The 24,587-nt window shown below is 38.1% G+C and overlaps 1 protein-coding gene across 12 annotated transcripts in view; it reads left to right on the top strand.

The window, feature by feature from the left end:
• dgkza (diacylglycerol kinase, zeta a) overlaps positions 1–24,587 on the top strand; it is a 126,576-nt gene that overhangs the window by 25,570 nt on the left and 76,419 nt on the right. For 5 of the 12 annotated variants that reach the window (XM_073859080.1, XM_073859081.1, XM_073859083.1 and 2 more), the window contains exon 1: positions 22,618–22,766. The exons of 4 other annotated variants lie outside the window; for them this stretch is intronic. Coding sequence is in view for 2 of the 8 variants with exons in the window: in XM_073859086.1 (XP_073715187.1) it covers positions 1,450–1,634 (185 nt within the window). In the remaining 6 variants the exon portion in view is untranslated. Of the gene's footprint in view, positions 1–878; positions 1,635–22,617; positions 22,767–24,587 lie in introns of those variants that run through there. 3 more of the 12 variants (XM_073859086.1, XM_073859089.1, XM_073859091.1) reach the window with 3 other exon arrangements.

Below are 24,587 nucleotides of genomic sequence, written 5' to 3' on the forward strand. Positions count from 1 at the left end.
TGAGAGTGAGAAAATTATGATTTTTGGGTAAACTATCTCTTTAATGGTGTGTCTTGGTGTGCAGGATTAAATAACAGAGGAATTCCTTTTTTTCTTTTTCCAATGACCAACAAAAGTTTTTAAGATTTAATGTCAAAGTGAATAAAGATCTTTACAAAGTGATATGAAATGATTACAAATATATTCTTTTACAAAACTTACCAGACAGAATGTGTATAAAACTGGAGTGCAAAGCTGTTATCGTCACATACTCAGGGCTAGAATTGCAGTCAGAAGTACATCTAATGCATACTTATTTAGACATTGTTACTTATGCAGATTATTCATTTGTACTTAAACACACACACGAATTGGGTATTAATCAATAGCAACTGAAACTTCAAACTTTTTCCCCACATGCACAACTTTTTCCGCTTACACAATTGCTTTCTTTATTTTATCAGTGACAATCTGCATTCATCCATTTGGTGTATAATCTCTTCCTCCTACCTCCTTTCCTGATATGAATGTGCTCACACATGCACACAAACATACAGTTTGCTGCTATATATAGATTGGTTGCATTTCCATGGCTGATGTGTGTGTGTGTGTATACTTTTGTTTGTGTTACAAATATGTTTCTGTGACCTCATTCCTGACCTCTGTGACAGTCATAAAGTTGTTATCAGAAGTCAGTTCTACATTAAAAAAAAAAACAAATCACTGAAAAACCATTTCAGCCATCCTGATTTGTCTGTTAGCTTAACCCCTTTCATTCTCCCTTTTGTTCTTCTGTTAGATAGAGAAACAATAAGATACATACTGTATACTGTAAATGATTATGCTTAGAACCAGTCAGGCATCTGGAGGGGCAGCTACATTTGGGGTCCTTCAGAGAAGTCCCTTCGGAGTTTGACACTTCCTGGTCTGTGAGTACAGCCGGCAGCTAGAGTGTATGTATATGCGCATGCATTGGCATGTGTGTAAGTGCAAGCAACAGCCAGAGCGAGAGGAAAACACAAGACGCATATTTGAACAGAAGCACACACTAGATCAAGAAAGGGGCGGAGACTATGAGGTAGAGAGGGAGATAGAGAGAGAGAGAAAGATAAAGATATGAAGAGAGACCTAGAAGAATAAATGCTCTTTGGTTTATGACTCTAGCACTCTGCATTGACCAGGACTGTAGGAACGCTAAACTTCCTGAGAGAAGGGAAGGAAGGAGAAGGGGGAAGGAATGTGGGGGTTCGGTTATAGGATTAAGTGTCTTGAAGGCGGACTGGGAAATGGATCACACTTGGAAGTCTGTGAGGATCTAGAGGTCTGATTGTTGTTCGCATTATCCTCACTCTTGAGGGCAGGATGGTGTGACCCTTCTCTTAGTGTGTTGTTATTTTTGTCACCATGAGGACTCTGACTACGTGAGTTTGTGATTGGTTACCGTTGTTTGGTTGACGGCCGCGGCTCCTGATGGAGCACGAGCTTGGAGCAGGTTTGCGGGAAAAAGAAGAGGTTACAACCTCTCTGGCCTCCACGTCTGCTTCTTCTTCCAACTCCGACCTACCTTCCACCCCCCTGCCTGAGGGGGAAAGAGTCCAGGTGGGTCGCCGGCATAGCAGCAGGACTTTTACTGGTTTACGGCTGTTTGGAAGGAGGTGAGTTAAACAATGAGCGCGGTGTAAGCTTTATTAATATGTGCACGTGTGTGTGTTTGTGTGTGGGTGGCTCTAAAAAAAGACAGCGAGAACTTACGGAGAGTGTGTATGCGTGTATAGTTTACACAGCTCTGTGGTCATGTTTCCATTCAAAGTTTCCATCCTAAACTTGCGCTCTATACTTAATTTGCAATATCAGCAAGTTATGTCAGAAACATCATAAATGTAATTAGCCATGAGGTGTGTGTTTTAATTTATAGGTCTATGATTGTAAGGTAGACAACAGTGCTTTTGTCATTCATATAGATATTCAAATGATTTCACAACACTATTTTATGACTTTTAAGTTTTGACACTGATTCTGAAAGGACTTAGACTTTTGTGATTAGGTGTGTAGTTAAATATATACCTTGGGGTCGAAGCTGTCCTCAGAAGTTGGCCTGTAGGTGTTTAAGTTGTCAATAATGAAAACAATGTTTGTTTCTTATTTAAACTTTTTACAATTTACGGGTACAATTTTGTAGTTCAGGTTTAGTAATGATTCAGTATATAAAACACTGGACGTTTAAGGCCTGTCCTCAGTTGCTAACTAGGTAAGGATGTGTACAGTATAGGGCTTTTCACACTGCAGGCATCTTTTCATGGTACCCAAAGTATTTGTGGGACTACGCAATTTTTGTGTTTGTACCTCCAGAACTGGGGACGATTTTAGTATTTTTATATAAAACAACAGCAGCCACAGTCTTGTAAATATAATTTATACTTCATGAACATGTTAAAAACATAAATGTACAAGGACATACGTAAATGTGTTCTTTTCTCAGCCTCGATAAGCCTATATATATCACAACGTTGTCGTATAATATTTCATCTCTTAGCCCTCCTTTTTGCTCTTTAAATCGCATAACGTATACGTCTAATACACAACAAGACAGCTTCGGTCATGGCACACAACGTATCTGATATCTGAGCACTAAGTTATTGCTCTATCAACGTACTGAGTTTAATCACATTTCTAACAGCACATACAACGGGGAAAATAAGTATTTGACACATCAGCATTTTTATCAGTAAGGGGATTTCTAAGTGAGTTATTGACACACAATTTCCACCAGATGTAGCCATCAAGCCAAATATGGAATTCATACAAAGAAATCAGAACATTTAAGTATACAAGTTAAGTCATAATAAATAAAGTAAAAAGTCACAGGGAATAAGTATTGGATACATGAAGAGAACAAGATGCAAAATGGCATAGAAAGCCATGAGATCACCTAAAATCTGTCAGTATTGAGAAAGAAACCCTGCCCCCTATCAGTACCTAATTGATGGCCTATAAAGGCTCATGATGGGTAAAAGCAAAGAACTCTCTCAAGATCTTCATAATCTTATCGTTGAAAAGCATTTTGATGGAAATGGTTATAGGCGCATTTCCAGAATGCTGAATGTTCTTGTGAGCACTGTGGGGGCCATTATCTGGAAATGGAAAGAGCATCACTTCACCATAAACCGGCCACGATCAGGTGCTCCACGTAAGATCCCTGTCCAAGGAGTCCAAAGAATAATCAAAAGAGTTCTCCAAGAGCCAAGAACCAGCCAGGCAGAACTTCAGGAAGACCTTGCATCAGTTGTTTCAAAGAAAACTATAAGCAATGCACTGAACCGCCATGGCATCCATGCACGCTCATCACGCAAGACTCCATTGCTGATCAAAAAACATGTTGAGGTTCGGTTAAAGTTTGAAAGAGCATTTGGAGAAGCCTGTGGATTATTGGGAGACTATAGTATGGTGAATGAAAGCAAAAAAGTAAAAAATGAAAAGCAGATGAAAGCAAAAAAAGTTTTGGGGTGGAAGCATCATGGTTTGGGGCTGTTTTTCAGCAAGGGGTACTGGCAGACTTCATATAATTGAAGGTATGATGAATGGAGAAATGTACCGGGGCATTCTGGATAAACATCTGCTGCCATCTACCAAAAAGCTGAAAATAAAAAGAGGGTGGACATTTCAGCAAGACAATGATCCCAAACACAAGGCCAAGGAAACAATGAAGTGGTTTCAAATAAAGAAAATCAAGTTGCTTGAATGGCCCAGTGAGAGAACTGAAGATCAAAGTTCATAAAAGAGGCCCAAGGAACCTTAAAAATTTAAATTTTTTTGTGGAAGAATGGGCCAGATTCACTCCTGAGCAATGCAGACGACTGGACTATCCATACGAGAGGCGTCTAGAAGCTGTAATCACCAACAAAAGCTTTTCTACAAGCTATTAAATAAAGTGTGTTTAATACTTATTCACTTTATTTATTATGACTCAACTTGTATACTTAAATGTTCTGATTTCTTTGAATGAATTCAACATTTGGCTTGATGGCTACATCTGGTGGAAAATTTGTATCAATAGTCCACTTAGAAATCCCCTTACTGATCAAAATGCTGATGTGTCAAATACTTATTTTCCCCGCTGTACCTGTATTATCAATCATAAATCCAGACAGGCTTGTGTTGTTTGTCCATGCCAGGCATTTACACTATTATCCATGTGCGCATTTAGTCCAAACGTTATAGAAGAAATATTGATCTGTATTCATCTGTATTTATGTGGTGGTATTTCATGCTTTTACTATGGCAAAGGCATGAAATCGACCCATGTACAGTTTATTTACATTTCACAAACATCTGATAAGTTTAGTTTTTAACACCTTGTTGTTGATTTGTTTGGAGACCTCCTCACGCACATTTTAGCCTCCAATCCAGTACTACATATACTGTCTTTCTGCAGTGACCATTTACATGCGAAGTGGCAATAAAATGTGTATTATAGGGACAAAAGCTTATTTTTTGTCCAGATTGTTGTCTGGATGTTCTGTATCACTGGGTGAATTCTGCTGCCATTTTCGCTGATTTAGATTGGGCATCCATCAGTACGAATGGTACACCACTAAGTACATCAGCACAGAGGCCCGAATGGCATTGTGAATGCAACCAGGAAAATGTTACTGGAGAATATTTAGTTGTCGGGAAATCGCCCCAGTAGTCGTAGTGATAAATTATTAGCTCCTTATGTGTGACACTCTGAGCACACGTTTTCTTAAACCCTGCAGATATCAGAGGTGTGACTCTTTTTTACATACTGCTATTTTTCATGTGTACTCTTTCTTTCCATCAAACACTTTAAAAGAGCAAACAGTACCTAATGGACTGATAGCTGACTGAGAAAGAAAGCAAGACGGGTGGTGAGTCAGTGTTAGAATAGGAAATGAAAATCACCCCATGCTACAAACTTACTAAATGGCTTTCAAACTATAATATGAGACAATTAGACATACATTTGGCAAGCGATGACAAAATATGACGAATCATTCTTGTGATGTCTTCAGGTCATCAGTGATGTCCTGGATGATATATTTGATTAGTTCAACTGTTCAGCTTTGCAATAGTTGACTAAAGGCTTTCCTGCATGACAACATTTTCATCACCTCTATTCTCTTTATCTCAGCTCTGTATGCGTTCGCTCTGATAAGACAGCTCCTGCTGTGTATCTTTGTGTGTGTGAGTGTGTTAAGCTTATTAATTGATGCAATAAAAATGACCAGAGATATGAGAAGAGGACATCAATCAGACTGAATTATTAACTTTCATCTTTGGTGCTCTGTTTCTGTTAGTCTGTGAGATCAGTTACTGCTTAGACAGAGCATAGGAATAAATAAGTCTGTAGACACCTGAGCGTGAAATGAGTGTGCATGTCTCTCTTGGCCAGTATTCATTTACTTTGTCATACTGTCTGCTTACATTATCTTGCCTAGGCATGATTAGTTCTGAACCCATTCCCTCTGTTTGTTTATTTTTGTTTACTCTTTTAATGCATACAACGGTAAATTGTGTTTACCTCCAGAGCCTCTGTGACATCAGTGATGACGTTAAACACAAATAAGACTGGGTTTAGGAATGTTTAACCGCTGTAGCGTTGGGGTAGGTGATTGTGTGTATAATTAACTTCAAAGTAATTTCAAGGGTGGAGGGATATTTTTGATCATGTCCTGGAACTCCATGGCAACCCGGTGTCAGGCTGCCAGAAATCAGTGGAGAGACAGTCATCGTGTCAGACATCAGCTATCTGGGTCATCAGTATACACACACGTGGGGGTCCACATATAACTCTGTCATGGTTGACAAGTAGCGTACCCCATGGGGACAATTGTGACTCATGTGCGTGTGAGTGTTAATGCAGGATGCTGTGGAATTTCTATGCACCTGGTGTTTTTTTGGTCTGATGTTTAACCCGTTAACACAGCCGTGACAATTAAAAGACAGCACATGTTGTCAGCACGATGTGGGAATGTCCAGTGACTCTACATGGCTGAGAAAAGTTGAACTTTATGCAAATGAGCAGCAATTACCTCAGAAAAAGGCAGTGGAGATCACAGTTTGATGTACTAGTAATTTGTCTCTGCTCACATGCAGGAATGTAACAAAAAATGAATCATTGATGTCTGTATCAGTGTCCGTTTGCTTCATGCATTGATAACTCTTCATGTTCTTTGTTATGCATTGCTCTAATTTATATATAACCATTTTATCTCCATAATTTTAATTAGTAGGTAGTCGTAAGGAAACCGAAATAGAAATAGAATGATTTTTTTTTTGTGTGCAGCTATTATGTTAGGACATCCCACAGCAGGTGACAGTGAAAAACACCTATTATTAACTAACAACGCAGTGACATTTTGTGTAGAAGGGTCTGGTTATGTAACAGCAGATTTACTTCATCCAATTAGCATGCTGCTTTGCTGTGAGCTGGATTTACAATCACTCCTGGCATGAGGTGCTTCATCTTTGGGTTTGTGTATGGGAGCAGATCTAAGATGAGTGCACGACGTCTGGAATATCTTTAATAAATGCTGACTCTTGCTGAAGCTGAATTGTTCTTGCAGATTTGTTCACTACGTAAAGGGCACCTATTTTTATAAGGGCGCCTTTTTACAAGATGTAATATATATATATATATACTCATGTGCGTGTGATATATATATATATATATCCGGTGTGCCTAGAATGTGTCTGTGAAGTTTCAGCTCAAAATACCCCACAGATCATTTATTTTAGCATGTCCAAAATGCCCCCATTTGGGTGGGAGCAAAACACCCCATTTGGGTGTTTTAATGTCTGTACCTTTAAATGCAAATGAGCTACAGATAGTATGTAGTGAACAGAGTGAAATTGCTGAGGGTGGAAACTATGGTAATGCAGAACTGTATGTGGGTGGGGCTTTATCAATGTGATCTCACATTGATAAGAGAATCAAAACGGCATGTCTAATGAGACTGCTTTGGTTTAATTAGGATTGAAAAACAAGGAGCAGGTGGATTTTTTATGGTAGGGTGAATTGTGTTCACACACTGCTAACACACAATGGTCTTGTACACACTGCATATTAATTTGTTTTTCACTTTTTAATGTTTATTCCTGTTCTGTACACACACACTTTAGTAATTTACGGGACCGCATTCTACAACCGAATTGACTCCCGCAAAATGCAGGTAGTGACAAATGAATTTTCAGAAACTCTGCATAGTGTGTACATAACCGATCTGAACAACCAGTAGTTAATCAAGTGTTTAAACATGCATCATGGACATGACAGGTGTCTCTTTTGAAAAAATGAATGCCTAGAAGGGGAAAAAGTCTTCTGTATGCGCGACGCAGGAATTGACAGAGGCACGTTTACTGACTAGCGTTGCCAGATCTTGCACGAAAAAAAAACTGTGAAAAGAAAAATCCAATAATAAACCGAAATAAATCCAAATGCTTTACCTCAAAGATCAAAATATTGTGACCGGCACCTTTACACTTTAATAACACCAAAAACTCGATAGCTTCATGAGACAAAAGCCATAAACAGTTAAGCGCTAAAACATTATGCAAGTACAAAAAAGACAAGGACCTGGCAACGCTACAGACAGCGTGGAGCAGCCTCACAAATGCGTACAATACACAACGTCAAGACGGAGGTTTATTGCAAAACATAATGCTGTTAAATTATTTTGGTCAAAGCTGTGACTGATGAGCATGCGAGACGGCAGACCGTTGCTATGGTTATCTGTGTCAATCATCACATTTTCGGGAGTGAGTCTTGTTCTGTACAGACTTGAAACGAACATTGAGGGGATTCACTCTCGCATTTAAATGCGGTTGTCACCCCCGAAAGGTTGCAGTGTGTACAAGGCCATTATGTCCAAATTTACCTTGTAAAAGTGGATTTTGCGTAATATATGCCCTTTAATAGTGCCGCAGGAAACCTTGAAGTGTCAAGTTTACTGACACTTGTCTATGCCAGTCATTTTGTGGTTATTTTGGATGTATATGTACTCTGATGTGTTTATACTGTGTACTAGTCCATGTGTCATTTTTCTGTTTTGCTTAAGTACACAATTTCCAGCTTACCAGCAAAAAACCCTTAGGCGAAGCGACGTGAGAAATGTTCTTTCAGTAAAATCTCTAAGTCTATCTCTAAGCCTCTTATTTTTGTTTGTGAAATACTCTTATTTTACTTTATGCAGGGTTATTAGAGTTATTATTTTTCAGTCATTCTGTAAAATGCTTACTTATGAAATTAAAATATAGGGATTTTTGATCCTCTTTTAGAAACCATGAAATGCAGTGTGACAAAGAAAATATTGACACTCCTCATTTGAGGTGCATAAACATTGCAGTTTAGTTCAATTATAAAAAAAATGAATCATATCCCTTTTGTACAGTGAAATAGGGACATGAGAGAAACACACTATAATATAGAATAGCCAATATGTTGTAGTACAACCTTTATACATGTTTTATATATAAAAGGAAATTGTGTGGTTGTCAATTACAATCAGTATCGCCATAAATATATGAAAAAGAAGTAGCAAACGTTTCAGTCACATCATGAGATATACTATTTCACTAATGCAAGTTATTATGCAATGTTAAATAGTACCACCATCATAACACAACAATAACGCACCTGCTATACACAATCTACATTACAAGTAACATTGTGATGCAACAAAATTCCCAACTAAGCTGACTGCACATCATTCTCCTGTTAGCTTCATTGATTTTTATTGGTGCAAAGTTTTAATGTGTTCATTAAATGTTGTTTGGGTGTTATTAAAGGACTAAATGGGTGTTAAATACACTCTTTATGATTTATGTTTGTCATCGCTCAAACACATTGCATCTCTTGCCAGTCCTTGTTCCGGACCTCATCATTTGCAAATTAAGCACAGCAAACAGTGTGTGTACACTGAGAGAGAGAGAGAGAGAGAGAGAGAGAGAGAGAGAGAGAGAGAGAGAGAGAGAGAGAGATGAATAAATAAAGCGTGTGAAATGAATTCGTCAGCATGCTTCACCCAGTTGTCGTCTTGTGCACATCTGCTGAAAGACACTTTAATTTCTGTGCAAATTAAAGATTTGTGCAGATGTTTCGATGTGTCAGCACATTCACTTTTTCCATTTGTTATTTTTTGAGATTGCAGCACAGCTGACCAAAGAGCTCAGGATGGGGAAATTTGTACAAACAGATAAAGGAAAGAGGTGGTAGATTTGAAAGATGAGTGCGAACATAGTTCAGTGCTGAACAGAAGATCTTTCTTATCTCTCTTTTCTCCTGCATGTCGGCCCACTCAGAACCGCAGCAGGCACTGCAGAACTGAACATCCATCTGTCAGCACCTCACGACCCAACTCCACTGTTAACTGCCCTACTTAAAGTAGAAAGATTATGTGTCAGTACATTTAGATTCAGTTTGAGTGGATGTCTGTTTATATCCGCTAACAGCCCTATGTTGTAATAGTGTGTCTGTGTGTAAGCTAGCTAAACAGATTTGTATGCCTGATATGTGGTTTGACAATCTGACTTGGATGGACACACACATACACATACATTGTGGGCTGCAGTGGTGTGTCAGAGAGAGAGAGAGAGAAAGAGAGAGAGAAACTAATGAAATGTGGCAATGAAGATGGTACTGTTTGGAAGCCTTACTGTACACATGGGCCATGTGGTAAAAAGTGGCCCTGGTGTGAGCAGGTTACAGTTCTGAACTTTATAAAAAAAAATTCCAGGAGTTCTTTAGTGGACTGGTGATTTGGGGATGTTTCAGTCAGTCTCTCATTAAAATGTAACCCTTATTTAAGTTTAATCTCATTTGAATGTTGACTAGCGATAAGGTTAAGCCTCACCCGTTGTCTGCACCAGGTGAACTCTGAGATTGGCCTTGTGCTGTGACGCCTCCTTCTGTTAGTTGTAAAGGAAACATGATATTAGCAGTATGTATGGTGTTATAAAAGCAGAAGCTCAAATTTCTATGAATCATCCGTTTTGGCCCATTGTTGTAACACGGCTGATAGAAGCTCTAGGACATAGATTACTAGTAGATTAGTAGACGTATTTTATCAGATTCAACGCATCAGGCAAAGTCCGCATTTTTATACGGGGGCCGCATTTATTCCAAATATGCCGCACTTTCACGGCATAAATTGCAATTTCCGTGCGCAAAATATGCGGGGCTTGCATGATTTCATAATCCTCGCATTTTCGTAGCAAAAATCACATATCTTAGCAGAAAGTTGAAAAATTTTACTTCACACAAGCGCAACCATGTCTCCTGTTGCCATTGGAACGTTATAAAGTGACATGATTATGTGACGTGAACATCATTCAAAAGCTGCAAACAGTTTTTGCAAGTTCCCGCAGTTTTTTGCAAGTTCCTGCAATTTCATCGCATAAAATTGCATAAATATCCTGCATATTCCATCAAATTTTTTAAGAAAACGTGCCGCAAGATCAAGGATTTTTATTCGCAACAATCACCAAAAAAATGTGTTTTTCTGGAAGCACTGTTTTGTGTTTGTAGACGTATTTGTGGATTTAATTTGTGGTTGTACACTCTTAGAAATGGATGTGTTAAAAACAATCAGAGTTAGTTTAAGGGCAACACACTTAATGCCTTGTCGAAGAATACACACATCTCTGTGTTTTTATTGAAACGACACATTTTGTGTTACTTTTAACACAACTAGTCTTTTATTTTAACACAAAATGACACACAAGGTGTTAATAGTACATGAACACATCCTTTCTTAGAGTGTACATTGCTCAGTGTTCTACTGATAATAGACTAACGCAAGTGTTTTCAATAATATCACAAACACGTACTCCGTATAGTGCTCTGCAACTTCGTTCTTTTAAAACACACTTTTACTCTAATGTCCTGATTTGTTACCTAATGCTTGTGCCTATTTGGTTTTCACTTGGTGTATGTGGGAGAGTGGGTGTTGTTGAGTGTAGGTCACTGTTAGTGCAAAATAAAGTATAATGTTAGCAAAAAATATAACCGGACAGAATAGCCATAACCTTGTATAATGATGAGGTTTTCTTTTGGAATGGCTGACTGTACACTTTCCTACTTTTGAAATGCATAGATAACATATGAAATGTTGATCATTATGCAAAAGTATTTGACCACAGAAGGCTGCATCTGCATCCAGGCAGAATCAAGTTTTCCTGTAAGCAGTGGAAATAACCTGTTAAAATCTATCTTGGTGGCTATGTTATAGTTTAAGAGTTCAGTTCACTGTGTGTGCACAGTATGTTTCTTGTATGTAACATCTGTGACATACAAACATCCTACTCAAACCTAGAGGCTGTAGAAAATGTTTAGAGATGTGTGCACTGTTTTTTTTGTTGTGTGTGTGAGAGAGCACGCTTGTGTTGGTTTAAGCAGTGGAATAGGAGGTGTGGTTGTATCCGTAATGACAGGATTTTTCTATACAGCACCTGTCTGACAGGTTATGTGTAAAAATAAACTCATCATCATGTGCCAATAGTAAATTTGTCCTGTCCTTGTTCATTTATCTTCCAGTTAATTGTTCCAAATACAGTTAATTGCAATTGCATACACTCTCAGAAATAAAGGTACAAAAGTTGTCACTAGGACAGTACCCTTTCAAAAAGGTACACCTTTGTACCCAAAGAGTGCATATTAGTACTTTGAACTGCCAAAATGTACCTTTAAAAGGAACATATTTGTACCTAAATGGTACATATTAGGACCTTTTTTAAAGGGTACTGCCCCAGCGACAGCTTCGTACCTTTATTTTTGACAGTGTCGGTCAGCACCCAATGGCCAAGCACTGCTCTGACCTCCACATTACAATGCTTGCTTAAAGCTCTATTGGGGGGTGTTGCTAAGTAACAAAATATAATTTCAGAACATTTACCATCTAAACATATTTTTTATAATTGCTTCAATGCCCAACACTAACATTGAAGCTGACGCTTTACTCAGTGGAGTTCAGTGCATTGGCAAATGTTGATCCGAGTAGTTCGAGTGTGAAAGAGCTTTATCTGTTCCTCTCTCCTAACCTATGCTCTTTATTTCACTCTGATTTGTGTATTTGAAGGTAACCAGGCAAATATAAAATTACTTTATATGATAAAAGAGTGCACATTTGCACAAACAATTAAATACTCTGATTCCCTAAGGCTCGCTCAGAATTTTTTGAATGTTTTCTGATGGTCTTGGCTTTTGTGTTTGTACATGTATTTGTGTTTTCTTTCTTGTGGTGATACAGTGATACTGTCTGAACTGTGAATGGTCTTCTGGTGTATCGGCAAGGGCGTTGATTTGGGTACGGACGCTAGGGAACACAGAATTATCCTTAGCAATTATTCTGACCAAACAATTAATCAAATTTTTTATAAATAGCCATTGATGTCCATCTGTGTTTTCTGCTTTTTGTTTATTACTTATTTTTTATGTAACATTTATTTATCCAAGAATCATTTAAATGAGATTAAATATCTTTTACATCCGCTTTCTGTAAAAATAGCCCAGTTTGGGGTACACAAGCGATTACAGATCTTTTCTTGCTAACGTGTGACAGCAATATTCGGTTGTACAAAGCCCTAAAGCTATCTCAACAAGATGCCATGTGTGTTATTATGTAGCCTACTGGTGAGATGAGGAAGAAAGCATTCTTACCAATAGTTTGATGCCCAAAATGTAGGTCAAGTTGCGTAAAATTTGATTCAGGGACTGTTTTTTCCCCAATACATGACTTGCATATGCCTTTCATAGTTAAAAATGCTTAAAATCATTATCCAAATCATGTTTCTTTTTTTAATTCTAATGATTTGCACATTTCTCTGTGGGGTATGTTATAAACCTGATATAAAGGTTGTTTTTGACCTGTGCAACCTTAATAGGGTAATGAAATCAAAAAATGATATTTTAAATATTATGCGATAAACATTTATGAAAATGTGCCTATGCAGACCAATTTTATTTATGTTCCCACTAATGTCAAAATCAAACTTTCTTCAACTTTATTGAAGAAAGTAAAAGTATTTTTTAAAAGCGAAATAAAAAAATTAAAGAGCACCAATTATCCGATCCACGATTTTAATTTCCTTTGGTGTGTAAATGTATATTAGTACATGTTAACATTATGCAAAAGGTACAAACCCCAAAGTAAACGATGATGCAAGTTATCGTCTCCAATGTAAATCTCTTTTCTCGGACTACAACAAACACACGGATTGTAGGCAACAGTTTACTTCCTGGGACGGTTGGGCTTGGACACAACGGTCATTATAATTCCACCCGCTTCTGACATACAGCCTGTAAGTAGTCTATGTTTTCATATTTACTGACTAAACCATGATTCAAACGCAAGTTTTGAGCAGTGCAGACATGGTTTTAATGTTTTAGTAATTCTTACCTTACCAATCTGTTACGCTCTGGTCAAGCCGCACAGGTAAAGTTGATCAGCTTGGTCAACTGCATTTTCTGGATCTGATTTGGCTCGTATTGATAATGTAGTAAAGACAATATTAACTCCTGTCAGCATTACATTGTGAGCTAATCTTCAAAACATAATAAGGAGCGTCACATTTCTGGTATTAAGGCCAATCACAACGTCTGGCCAATCGGAGGACACTGTGCTTTTCAGAACGATGAGCTTTGTACAAAATTAATGCATTTGAGCAAGGTAGAGATTTATAAAGCAACAATAATGTACATTATGTGGAAAAATGTGTTTTTTGAACTGTAAACCATTATACCAAATTCACAAAATAACATTGTTTTTTAAACAACAGGTTAGGCCTGCACAATTACAGGAAAAATGATGATCACGATTGCTTTGCTCAAACTTTTGATCACGATTAAAAATTACAATCATTCTTTTAGTAAAGAATTTCTGTTCACTTCAGTATTTTTATTACAATTTACAGCCATGAATATAATAATATATATTTTATAGGCCTATATTATTCCGCGGCGGGGTGCAGAAAAATAATTAAAAAGGCTATACAATTAAAACAAAACAAAATAAACATGAAACAAAATAAATATGCAGGTTGCCTCACCTTACACATTTGCTATGCATCAATTAAAATTGAAGGCTTTACCATAGAACATGGCTATTCGTGTAGCCTATCAGTTAAATTAAGAAAAGTCTATTCTCAAACAAGAAAAAATTGACACAGCATTCTTACACAATTAATGTCACAGGAAGAAGTCTTTTAGAGATTATTCGCAGTATTTAAGGTTTTAATCCAGTTCTCCATTTTTCCTGATGCATTGAAGGTCCTGCTGCTGGCGAAGACGCTAAACACCGTTGCATTGTGAATATGCGTAGCGGACTCGTGCAATAGGTTAAACATATTTTTTTTACAATTATCGTCTCAACGTTTCTTTTATTTAAATAAAAAAATAAAAAGATGGAAATGCCTAAAAATCTTGAGGCCTGGTCAGCGTATAAACTGTTACGTTAAAATTGGCCTAAAACCCGACCCGAGGGGCGTAAAAAGGCTGAAATGCAGGGCACTCATATATATTTATATTAAATCAGAATTAAACTGAAATGAAAACAAAACATTTTTGGAATAAAAAGTTAATTCTTAATTTTTTTTTGATGGCCTGTGGCAATAATTTTTTTAAACCCCTTGCTGATCACAGTGCTTATTGGACACATATCCTTGGCTAACTTACATGATACGCGTTATAATATCCGTTATTGTTGTCTGTGTTGTGGATGGTTGGGGATTCAGCTTTTGAAACTCTTGATGTAACACGGTCTCACACCCATGGCGTCAATATTTGACGACACTTGACCATGCGTCAATATGTTGACGCGGAGGGTATACCTTTCGCGTCATTTTTTGACGAGCTGGGGACTTCAATACTATTGGGTACGCGAAATTAAACAGTTGTCGCCTGGCATTGGGGTTAGGGAAAGGTTTGGGTAGGGATGTCATTATGTAAATCTAACCCTAAACCGACGCGAAAATGGTAGAAAATGGTAAGAAAATACGAAAGAGAATGCAACGGACTTAATGGTGTTGAAGTCCCCAGTTCGTCAAAAAATGACGCGAAAGGTATACCCTCCGCGTCAACATATTGACGCATGGTCAAGTGTCGTCAAATATTGACGCCATGGAGTGAGACTGGGTTGTTTTATTAGACTCGTAACTTAAAAAGACTGGTAACTTACGTGATCAACATGACTTTCCTAAATTCCGAAATATACAAACAATGAAGTAGTCAATGTTCATTCAATGTGAATGACTGTAAATCTTGTAATGATAACGTACTTCTACCATAACACAAACCGCACTTGCAAATAACCACTCCGTATACACTGACTCCGCCCATAACAAACAAACACATTGCTTAGACCGTCTGTTATGTGCTTGGTCTTTATACATTAATCGCGACGATTGACACATATTGTTATCATGATAAAAATAAGATTAATCGTGCAGCCCTGACAGGTGCTCTTGAAAACAGGTTTTCCCTTGTATTGACCATATTTCAAATCTTATAGGTCTCAAAGGTGAAGCAGAGCTCATGATCATGGAGCAAATAATCTGGCCTTGTAACTGTGTTTTGATAAATTTTGTTGATTAATGTGACCTGACTGTATCGTGTCACTTCCTCTAGAGTGAGTGATCTTAGTCAAAATCAGACCAGGATGACTCTCAGACAGACTTTGCTTGTAGATTTGACTGGCTGGAGTACCAGTTTTAACTGTCTGTCTCAAAATGAGATGTGCTGATTTTAGAAACGCATAAAAGATGTTTCTATTAAAAGCATGTTTAAGACTCTGAGACTCGTGAGCATGGTGATTCAGCTGGAACTTGAGTCTCTGTAGGTGGTTTTTGACAGGTCTAAATCTAGCTCTAGAATAGAGTGTGCTATAGTGCACCTCAGACTGATGTGTGACTGAGGACTCGGTTTGCAGGATGTTATGTTGTATTACAAGGGTGTATCTGTTACCATTTGGATTAAATGGAACTGGAGTTTCAGACACAATTGTTTCTCTCTCTCTCTCTCTCTCTCTCTCTCTCTCTCTCCCTCTCTCTCTCCCTCTCTTAAAATGCTGCTTTCAAGTTGTTATTGAAGGTGATATAATGCAGTGTTTATGTGTTTGCAGTGATAAATATGTGTTTGCACTTGTTTGTTTATGTGGGGTTGCTGAAACAGCAAATATGAGCGAAACGTCTTAAGAAATATGATGTTGAGGAAATATTTGCAGCCATAAAAGTCAATCTGTATATACTTACACAAATAGACCACTGTAATGAATTTCAATGATTGATTTTTTTTATTCTCCCTTTAACAGTTGATAACATTTATTAGTTCATTGTAACTATAACGTTTCAAGCTTACTATACAGTGTGAATGTTAGCAATATTTCCCGTCTGTAAATGTATTTTAGTGTCCCCTCCTCATGTTTTGGTCAGCCCTGTTGTCTAGTCTGGTACTCTCAGGTTAAATGTACTATGCCAGACACTTTACAATTGGCCATTGCTGCCATCTACTGGAGGGCAGGAATTAGACTACTCCTAGACTAAAAAAAATTGCTGTCCAAACTGAAAACAACTTACACTGACATATCTTAAAATACATCTCAAAATGCACACAAGTAATGTTTTAGAAAAGCATGTTGGTTAAAACTAGTTATACTTCCTAATTAAACTAAGGCGTAGTCTTGGCTTAAGCTAATCCCTGTCCGGGAAACTGGCCCACTGGGTACACTTCTTTTAGTTCATTGTAACATTGAGATACATTGAAATTGTTGTCATAGAAAGAGCACCTTTTATGATTTATTATTTTGCCTTTTCATTATTAAAGCTGTTTGTGTATGTAAACAATGCACATTTACAAAGCACACTCCATGTCAAAGGGAGTTTTTATAGTTTATTCAAAGTAGTGAATAAAAATGAGTGAGTGATACTAAGGGTTGTGCACACCAAAACTTTTAAACGCCTGGAGGACACCGATTGCCAGCTGTTTTTTCAGCCGAGCGCTTTTTAGCTGTGATACTTGAGCTGTGAGCCGGTTGGTTGTTGTGATACTTGTCCCACCCCTACTTCACTGCGATTGGACGGCCGTGTGAGAACTGACATTGATGAAGGGAGCTTTTCACCCTAAGTTGAATCTCTTTCAACTCTCGACGCTCAGCGCAGAGCGTGGAAAAACTACAGAGCGACGGCTTATTTAAAAAACGCAGTTTCCATTGGAATCAATTGAAAACATGCGCCAGCCGCGGACGAAAAAGCTTTGGTGTGCACGCCTCCTTAGTGCATAGAAAACTGGATGTTCCATGAAATGGTGCACAATTTAAGTGTATTGCGGGCTATTGCGGACACAGCTTGGGTGTTTCAGAAGAAAGCTTAAAATAAAGTATTTCAGGCAGAGGATGAAAATAGGCATTACAGTGATGCACATTTTTAAACATTAACTAATGTTAAATATATGTGACCCTGTCTGTGAAATCCAGGCTGATGTCTCGTCATTTTATTATGAGATTAGGAACATTATTCATTTCACTTACATATTGATTGACTAAGTAAGGTCATGTCAAAGATTTTATTTTTCACAGAATGTTCTAACATTAAATAGGAGGATTTTATGTAGAAAGCAGTACATCACACAAAGAAATTACTTTAGCTGGGTCTTCACAGACTGGGTCACATATTCTAGCAGACCCCAAAGATTAATTTATGAACTTTACATGAACATATTAGTGATATTTCTGATAACATGTAAATATTTACAAAGAGTGCATGACAGTGCAAGTCGAGGTACAGTATATGCACTTGTAATGTCACCCGCTTACCAGCAGATGCCTTCCTTTCCTCAATAGACAAGGAGGAGTGTGGCTGTGTGGATGATTTGAAGATTAAACTGTCAGTGGGTAGGACTGACAGCTGGCCTTAGGTGGTAGCTATGATGATTGTCAGGTAATGATTTGCTCTGACACCCCGACAGAAACAGCGACAGTTGCCATGGGTGACAATAAGTGATGTGTGAGACAGCACGATCAGTTCCCATACAGGATTTAAATACACTAACGGACTTTGCTTGTTCCCTGTTTACATGGTGACTCACACTCTCCCTCATTCTTCATACTCCTCCACTGAGTGATGGCGCTCTAAATATAATCTCCTTGTCTGCTTTTCGAAATGTAAATCTAAAACGCCTCGACTGCCACAGAGTTTAAAAAACATCGAACGACTCTTCGTTGAGCAGTGTAGCAAAAGCGGTCATGTGAGCGCTAAACAGCACCTTATAAGGCAGATGCATTAAAGTTCATTTGACAGCTGTCTAGTAAAGCATCTGCATAAAACAGACTCTGTATGTGTGTGCACATGCATATACTGTAGACATAGGCAGGGTGAGTAAGTGTCTGTGTGGGTTCAGGTGTGTGGGAAGGAAGCGTATCTGTGAGCGTGTTAACATGCTCGTTTTCGGTAAACGGCCTTTCTTTCTTTCTTTGATGCATTCTCTATTAAAGTTGCAATTGTCTTGGACTTGTACTAGTGGTGTGGTTATAGCATCACAAAAGTTTTCAGTTATTGATGTATTTCGAGATTTCTTGTCAAATTTGAACATTTTATTCCATGATTCAGTGTCCAATAACAATGATTGCCAAGATCATGCTTTTATACATATTTATAAATCTATAAAGATATTATAAGATCTATTGATCTAATTTTAAAGCTATTTTTTCAAAAGTACTATTCACTGATGTATGTGTAATCTCTTTAATTATGAAAAGCATTATTGAGTGCACTTCTAAAAGCTGCGTTTTTCTGGAAACAGAAACTGAACATGTGGTTGTGTGTGTGTTTGCGTGCCTGTGTGTTAGATGCAGTAGACGGCTTAATCTGTGATAGCGCTATCAGTCATCATAAGGCAGAAAGCTGTTGCGGTCCAACCACTCGGGGAGCGTTCACACACATAGTCACAAACTGTTTGCGGCAGATGCATCACACGCTGATCTGTGTTGTGTCTCTGTCATGTCAGATGTAAGAGACTAGCATAGACTAGAACACCCTTTTTTTCAGTGTAAAACTGCATATAGGGGAGAGCGGGGCACACCCTAATGCTTTTTGACTTTGGTTCTATCATTCAAAAAATATTTAAGTTAGATTCATCTTTTTTACACAATCAACACACACATCACTACCGAGCCCCTAAGGTGACATTGGAGTAAAAAAAATCTGAAGTTTCATGTGCTCACGCGAAACCTTCATGTGCAGAATTTTTTAAAAAGTTTAGTTTCGCATGCTCGCGTGAAATTTTCGCGCGTGCACGTGAAAACTATCGCGTGCGTACCTGAATCTATCGCGTGCTCCGTACATCTCTGCTACAAATAAACACTTAAAGTTTGTTTGTGGGACCTACCGTTATCGAACAATTACACCAAAAGTGACAGGAGTGCAAACGTTACAACTTACACCATATGTGGGGTTAATTGTAAAAAACAGAGAGTTTGTTGTAACACCTGCTTAAATTGATTAAATTAATTTAAGGTTGGATTCGGTGACTAACACCCACCTTAGTAATCGAAAAAAAAAACACAAGATGAAGAAATTTACTTTTATGTCTCCAAAACACTCTTTGTTCAATATTTTGTCCAAAACACATCAAAACTTTTCACAAATTCACAAGAGATCATCTTCTGACAGTAAGAGAAAATAACCAAACGCACAGATTGCTTAGCCCTGTATAAAAATGTAAAGTAGCTGTGTTACAAATATTCCAGCGTTAGTTTGTGCCCGCTCAACCCCTACACTTTTAGACATACACTCACCTAAAGGATTATTAGGAACACCTGTTCAATTTCTCATTAATGCAAATATCTAATCAACCAATCACATGGCAGTTGCTTCAATGCATTTAGGGGTGTGGTCCTGGTCGAGACCTGAACTCCAAACTGAATGTCAGAATGGGAAAGAAAGGTGATTTAAGCAATTCTGAGCGTGGCATGGTTGTTGGTGCCAGACGTGCTGGTCTGAGTATTTTACAGTCTGCTCAGTTACTGCGAGTTCACGCACAACCATTTCTAGGGTTTACAAAGAATGGTGAGAAAAGGGAAAAAACATCTAGTGGGCGAAAATGCCTTCAGAGGAGAATGGGCCGACTGATTCAAGCTGATAGAAGAGCAACTTTGACTGAAATAACCACTCGTTACAACCGAGGTATGCAGCAAAGCATTTGTGAAGCCACAACACGGACACCCTTGAGGTGGCAGGGCTACAACAGCAGAAGACCCAACCGGGTACCACTCATCTCCACTACAAATAGGAAAAAGAGGCTACAATTTGTATGAGCTCAACAAAACTGGACAGTTGAAGACTGGAAAAAAGTTGCCTGGTCTGACGAGTCTCAATTTCTGTTGAGACATTTAGATGGTAGAGTCAGAATTTGGCGTAAACAGAATGAGAACATGAATCCATCATGCCTTGTTACCACTGTGCAGGCTGGTGGTGGTGGTGTAATGGTGTGGGGATGTTTTCTTGGCACACTTTAGGCCCCTTAGTGGCAATTGGTCATTGTTTAAATGCCAGGGCCTACCTGAGCATTGTTTCTGACCATGTCCATCCCTTTATGACCACTATGTACCCATCCTCTGATGGCTACTTCCAGCAGGATAATGCCCCATGTCACAAAGCTCGAATAATTTCAAATTTGTTTCTTAAACATGACAATGAGTTCACTGTACTAAAATGGCCCCCACAGTCACCAGATCTCAACCCAATAGAGCATCTTTGGGATGGGGTGGAATGGGAGCTTCGTGCCCTGGATGTGCATCCCCCAAATCTCCATCAACTGCAAGATGCTATCCTATCAATATTGGCCAACATTTCTAAAGAATGCATTCAGCACCTTGTTGAATCAATGCTACATAGAATTAAGGCAGTTCTAAAGACGAAAGGGGATCAAACACAGTATTAGTATGGTGTTCCTAATAATCCTTTAGGTGAGTGTATGTTGTATTGCTGGCTGAATATCCTTTCCATTGAAAGCGGTTTGTGTGTAAAATAATAACCTTGCTCATGGGCTGGTGGGAGAGTTGAGAGGTTGTTAGCTTGCTCTGAATGGTGGCGTGCTTTATTTTTGTCCCTGTGTATTTTTCTGTTAGCCATTTGTAAATTGAATGTCTGGACAGTGTAATTGTGGAAAGTAAACATTTATGTGTTTATTTGAGCACACTGAATAGTCCAACACAACAATGACTTGACCTATTGTGTGAATTTTTGAAGAGGGTTTATACATTTGCACCACTAGTGGCAACTTTTAACTTGAATAGCTGTGTTTTTGTAATGTAATGTCTTGGAGGAAAAGATGAACTACTGGAATGCACCGATGCAATATTTCTCTGCCGATATTTTAGTATTTTGATCAATCTACCGATACCGATAGAGATTTGTACCTTTAACACATACAGTCTTTACTTGTAATTTACAGGTACATTGCAGTAAACAGGTCATGTGTGAACAGAACCTTTCTGGTAAATCAGTGCTGCCAATTGAACAGCAAAACCAGTAATTTACTGGTAAGCGCTATGTGTGAACAAAAAATATTGATTACTGGCATTTAGAATGGAAAACGTCAGACCGCGCTGACAGCTTCGGGCCAATAATAACATTTTGATACAGATGACATGTTTGTCCCTGTCCCCTGCACTGCTTACGGACGTTTCCACACACATGCTGCTTAAAAGTCGAGCACACCTGAAGTTAACATCCACATTCTTCACCAAATGAGTTTAAAACAGCTTACCGTCTATTTGCTGAATTGCCGACGTCCTCTGTAAACAGTACTGTTGTTTAAGACGTAAGTTCCGTTTGACGTGGCCTAACGTAGTGTTGTTTGGTCACAAGCAACTTCTCGACCGTAAGCGTTTGCCACAGAGGTGAAAACAACAAAATACAGACCGTGCATATGAAGTCATAACTCGCCATTGTTTACAAATACAATACTAAGCTTGCTGTGCGCCACAGGTAACTTCCACTTTCTCTCTGACAAGTTTACTGGTATTTTGGTACTGATGTGTGAATGATGTCTTGCACGTCACTGCGTGTGTGAACCGCACATTTTTGTATTTACTGGTATATTTATTCTGGTAAATTCATGGTAATTTACCAAAATTACTGCGTGAAAGAGGAACTCTGTTGTTATTGTCACCCAATTCAAAATAATCCCACAGCATGAGTTCGAATGCATTTTTTGATTGCCAGGATATAATCTGCCCTAATCATCAGCTGATGTCCGGTAGTGACAAAAATAGCTTTTAGAGTATCTGCCGATACCGATTATCGGCTTATATATCTGTATACTTTTGGCTGATAAGGTTTAAAATAAATTTTAGAGATAACTACAATGTAGCTATTTTCCCTTGCCATGGAGCTGAATTGATTTATGAATTAATTTATCTTATTTTCATATTTGAACCTATATGCTTATTTAGGCAGAGCGTTAGATTTCGGTTACCTTTGACCTGCATAAAAGCTAACATAAGTCAGCATATACAAAGTGTCTGTGTCAGGGGAATCATGCTTGATCAGTAGAATAATTTGAGTGTTATCTCTTTTGCTCGCTCTCTCTCTCTCTCTCTCTCCCGCTCTGTTTTTGACCCTCCCACTCTTTCAGGGCAGACTGGCTGCTCACTCTTCCCCTTCCCCTGTCAACCATCTCTCTCGTCTTTACTCCTCTCTCTCATCCCATCTTGAACCAACTTAAAGTTCTCTTTGGAGGAAAGTAGAAGACATTTGGATGATATTTACTCCTCTATCAGGTTGTATGTTTCTTTCATTGTGAGCTTGATGTTCTGTTGACATCAGTTGAATGCAGTGCTGTGTCCTTCACACTCGTCTGTGTTTAGATCTAACAGTGTGCATGTACTGTGAGTCTGAGATGTTTATATCAGATGCATTAGATGTAAATCAGATTTGTATTAAGTGATTCTGGTGTTTCTCATTAAGGAAAGGGAAAACAACTGCGGCTAAGTAAGTCACAGTGACTCTAATCACATTACTGTCTGTCTAATTCTGTCATCAACTGTTGCTTAACAGCATTGTGTGGCACTTCTTGGTGGATTATTTGTAGCACTGCTTGGTAATGTGTCTGGTTATAAAGCCAGTGCTGGAATCTGTATAAGATGTGAGAAGTGAGAAGTGACAAAAACTGCATGCTGTTGTTAACAAAAGTCCTCACTCTAAAAATAGATTCAGTACGTGTACACTTGTGGTGTTGTGGATGTTAATAATACACATTGGTTTAATAGAGGCCAGCAAATTATTAAGCTGCAGTGTTTATGGGCCACTGGCTGTGTGTGTACTGTATGCAAGAGAATATTTGGAGAAAATAGAGAACGCTGACAGCATTACATTTTTATACACATAGACGTCTATATATTAATTATTTATTTAAATATTTGGATTACAGTTTGGTGCTGTTGTAAAATGCTGATACGATCTGTACTGCATGAGACCGCACATCCTATACTAATGTACCATGTTGCTATGTTACTTGGCAGGAAACTACTGTATGGTTAGGCTAACTAATTTTATTTCATGGAAGAAATAACTGTAGTAATAGTAAAGGTGATAAATATAAATTTAGTGAGCGTTTGGGTCTTTTAACATATGTTGGTTTATATCAGCATGCAGCAACACTCCATGTTGTGCGTTAAGTTGGCATTTTTGTTTTGGGCACCACTGTGAGTACACAGTGTTGGGCATTACTGGTGGAAAGTTCTCCTAATGAAGTCAAGGAAATGAGTGCAGACTAAATGAATGCACCATAGAGAAAGACCTTGGGAAGAAATGACAGGGGGAATCAGATGCTCAGACACAGTTAGGAATGAGAAAATACATGACAACAAAGTGTTCAACAATAAAAGACATGAAAGACATGTGATTGGTACACTTGATGTATAGGATCAGTGAATTTACTGTGTTTCAGTGTTTTTTGTATACCTGTATACTTATAGCTAAATTTGGAAACATAGTAATATTGTGACAGACTACAGTATACTGTATAGGATGTGTGTATAATAGGGGAGAACCGGGGTGAAAGTAACAGAGTGATTTTCTCAGAGTCCTGATGACATTTGCATTCCAAACTATGACAGCATTTTTAGCACGCAACACTTATCAGAGCTGAAAAACATTGCGTTATTTCGTCACCATTTTGTGCATGTAGGTACGTAAATCAGTTTTGACCATAATACGTAAATTCGATAGGTGGGTGATTCTCACGAAAACTTGGTTTTAAAAATGTCAAGCATGAAAATGTAAAAAATGCTTAAATTTACGTTTTTTTCCCACCAGACATTGAAAAACAAAGTCTGGAGTAAATGGGAACATTAATTTAAAAACTTTTACTTATCATTTAACACATAATTTAAAAAATTTGTCCTAAAAAATCTCATTACCGCAACAGTCAGAAAACATCAACACTGACATATTTTCAAAATGACATGACAAACCTGAAAGAACATAATTTGGAGATTCTGCACATGCATTTAAAATCAAAGTATTATGCTTCTATTAATTAAATTAACATTTAATAAGCATCTGTTGCGGTAATGATAATCAAAATGTCGTGTAAGCAT

The sequence above is a fragment of the Misgurnus anguillicaudatus genome, chromosome 21 (genome assembly GCF_027580225.2).
Source record: "Misgurnus anguillicaudatus chromosome 21, ASM2758022v2, whole genome shotgun sequence".
NCBI lineage: Eukaryota > Metazoa > Chordata > Actinopteri > Cypriniformes > Cobitidae > Misgurnus > Misgurnus anguillicaudatus.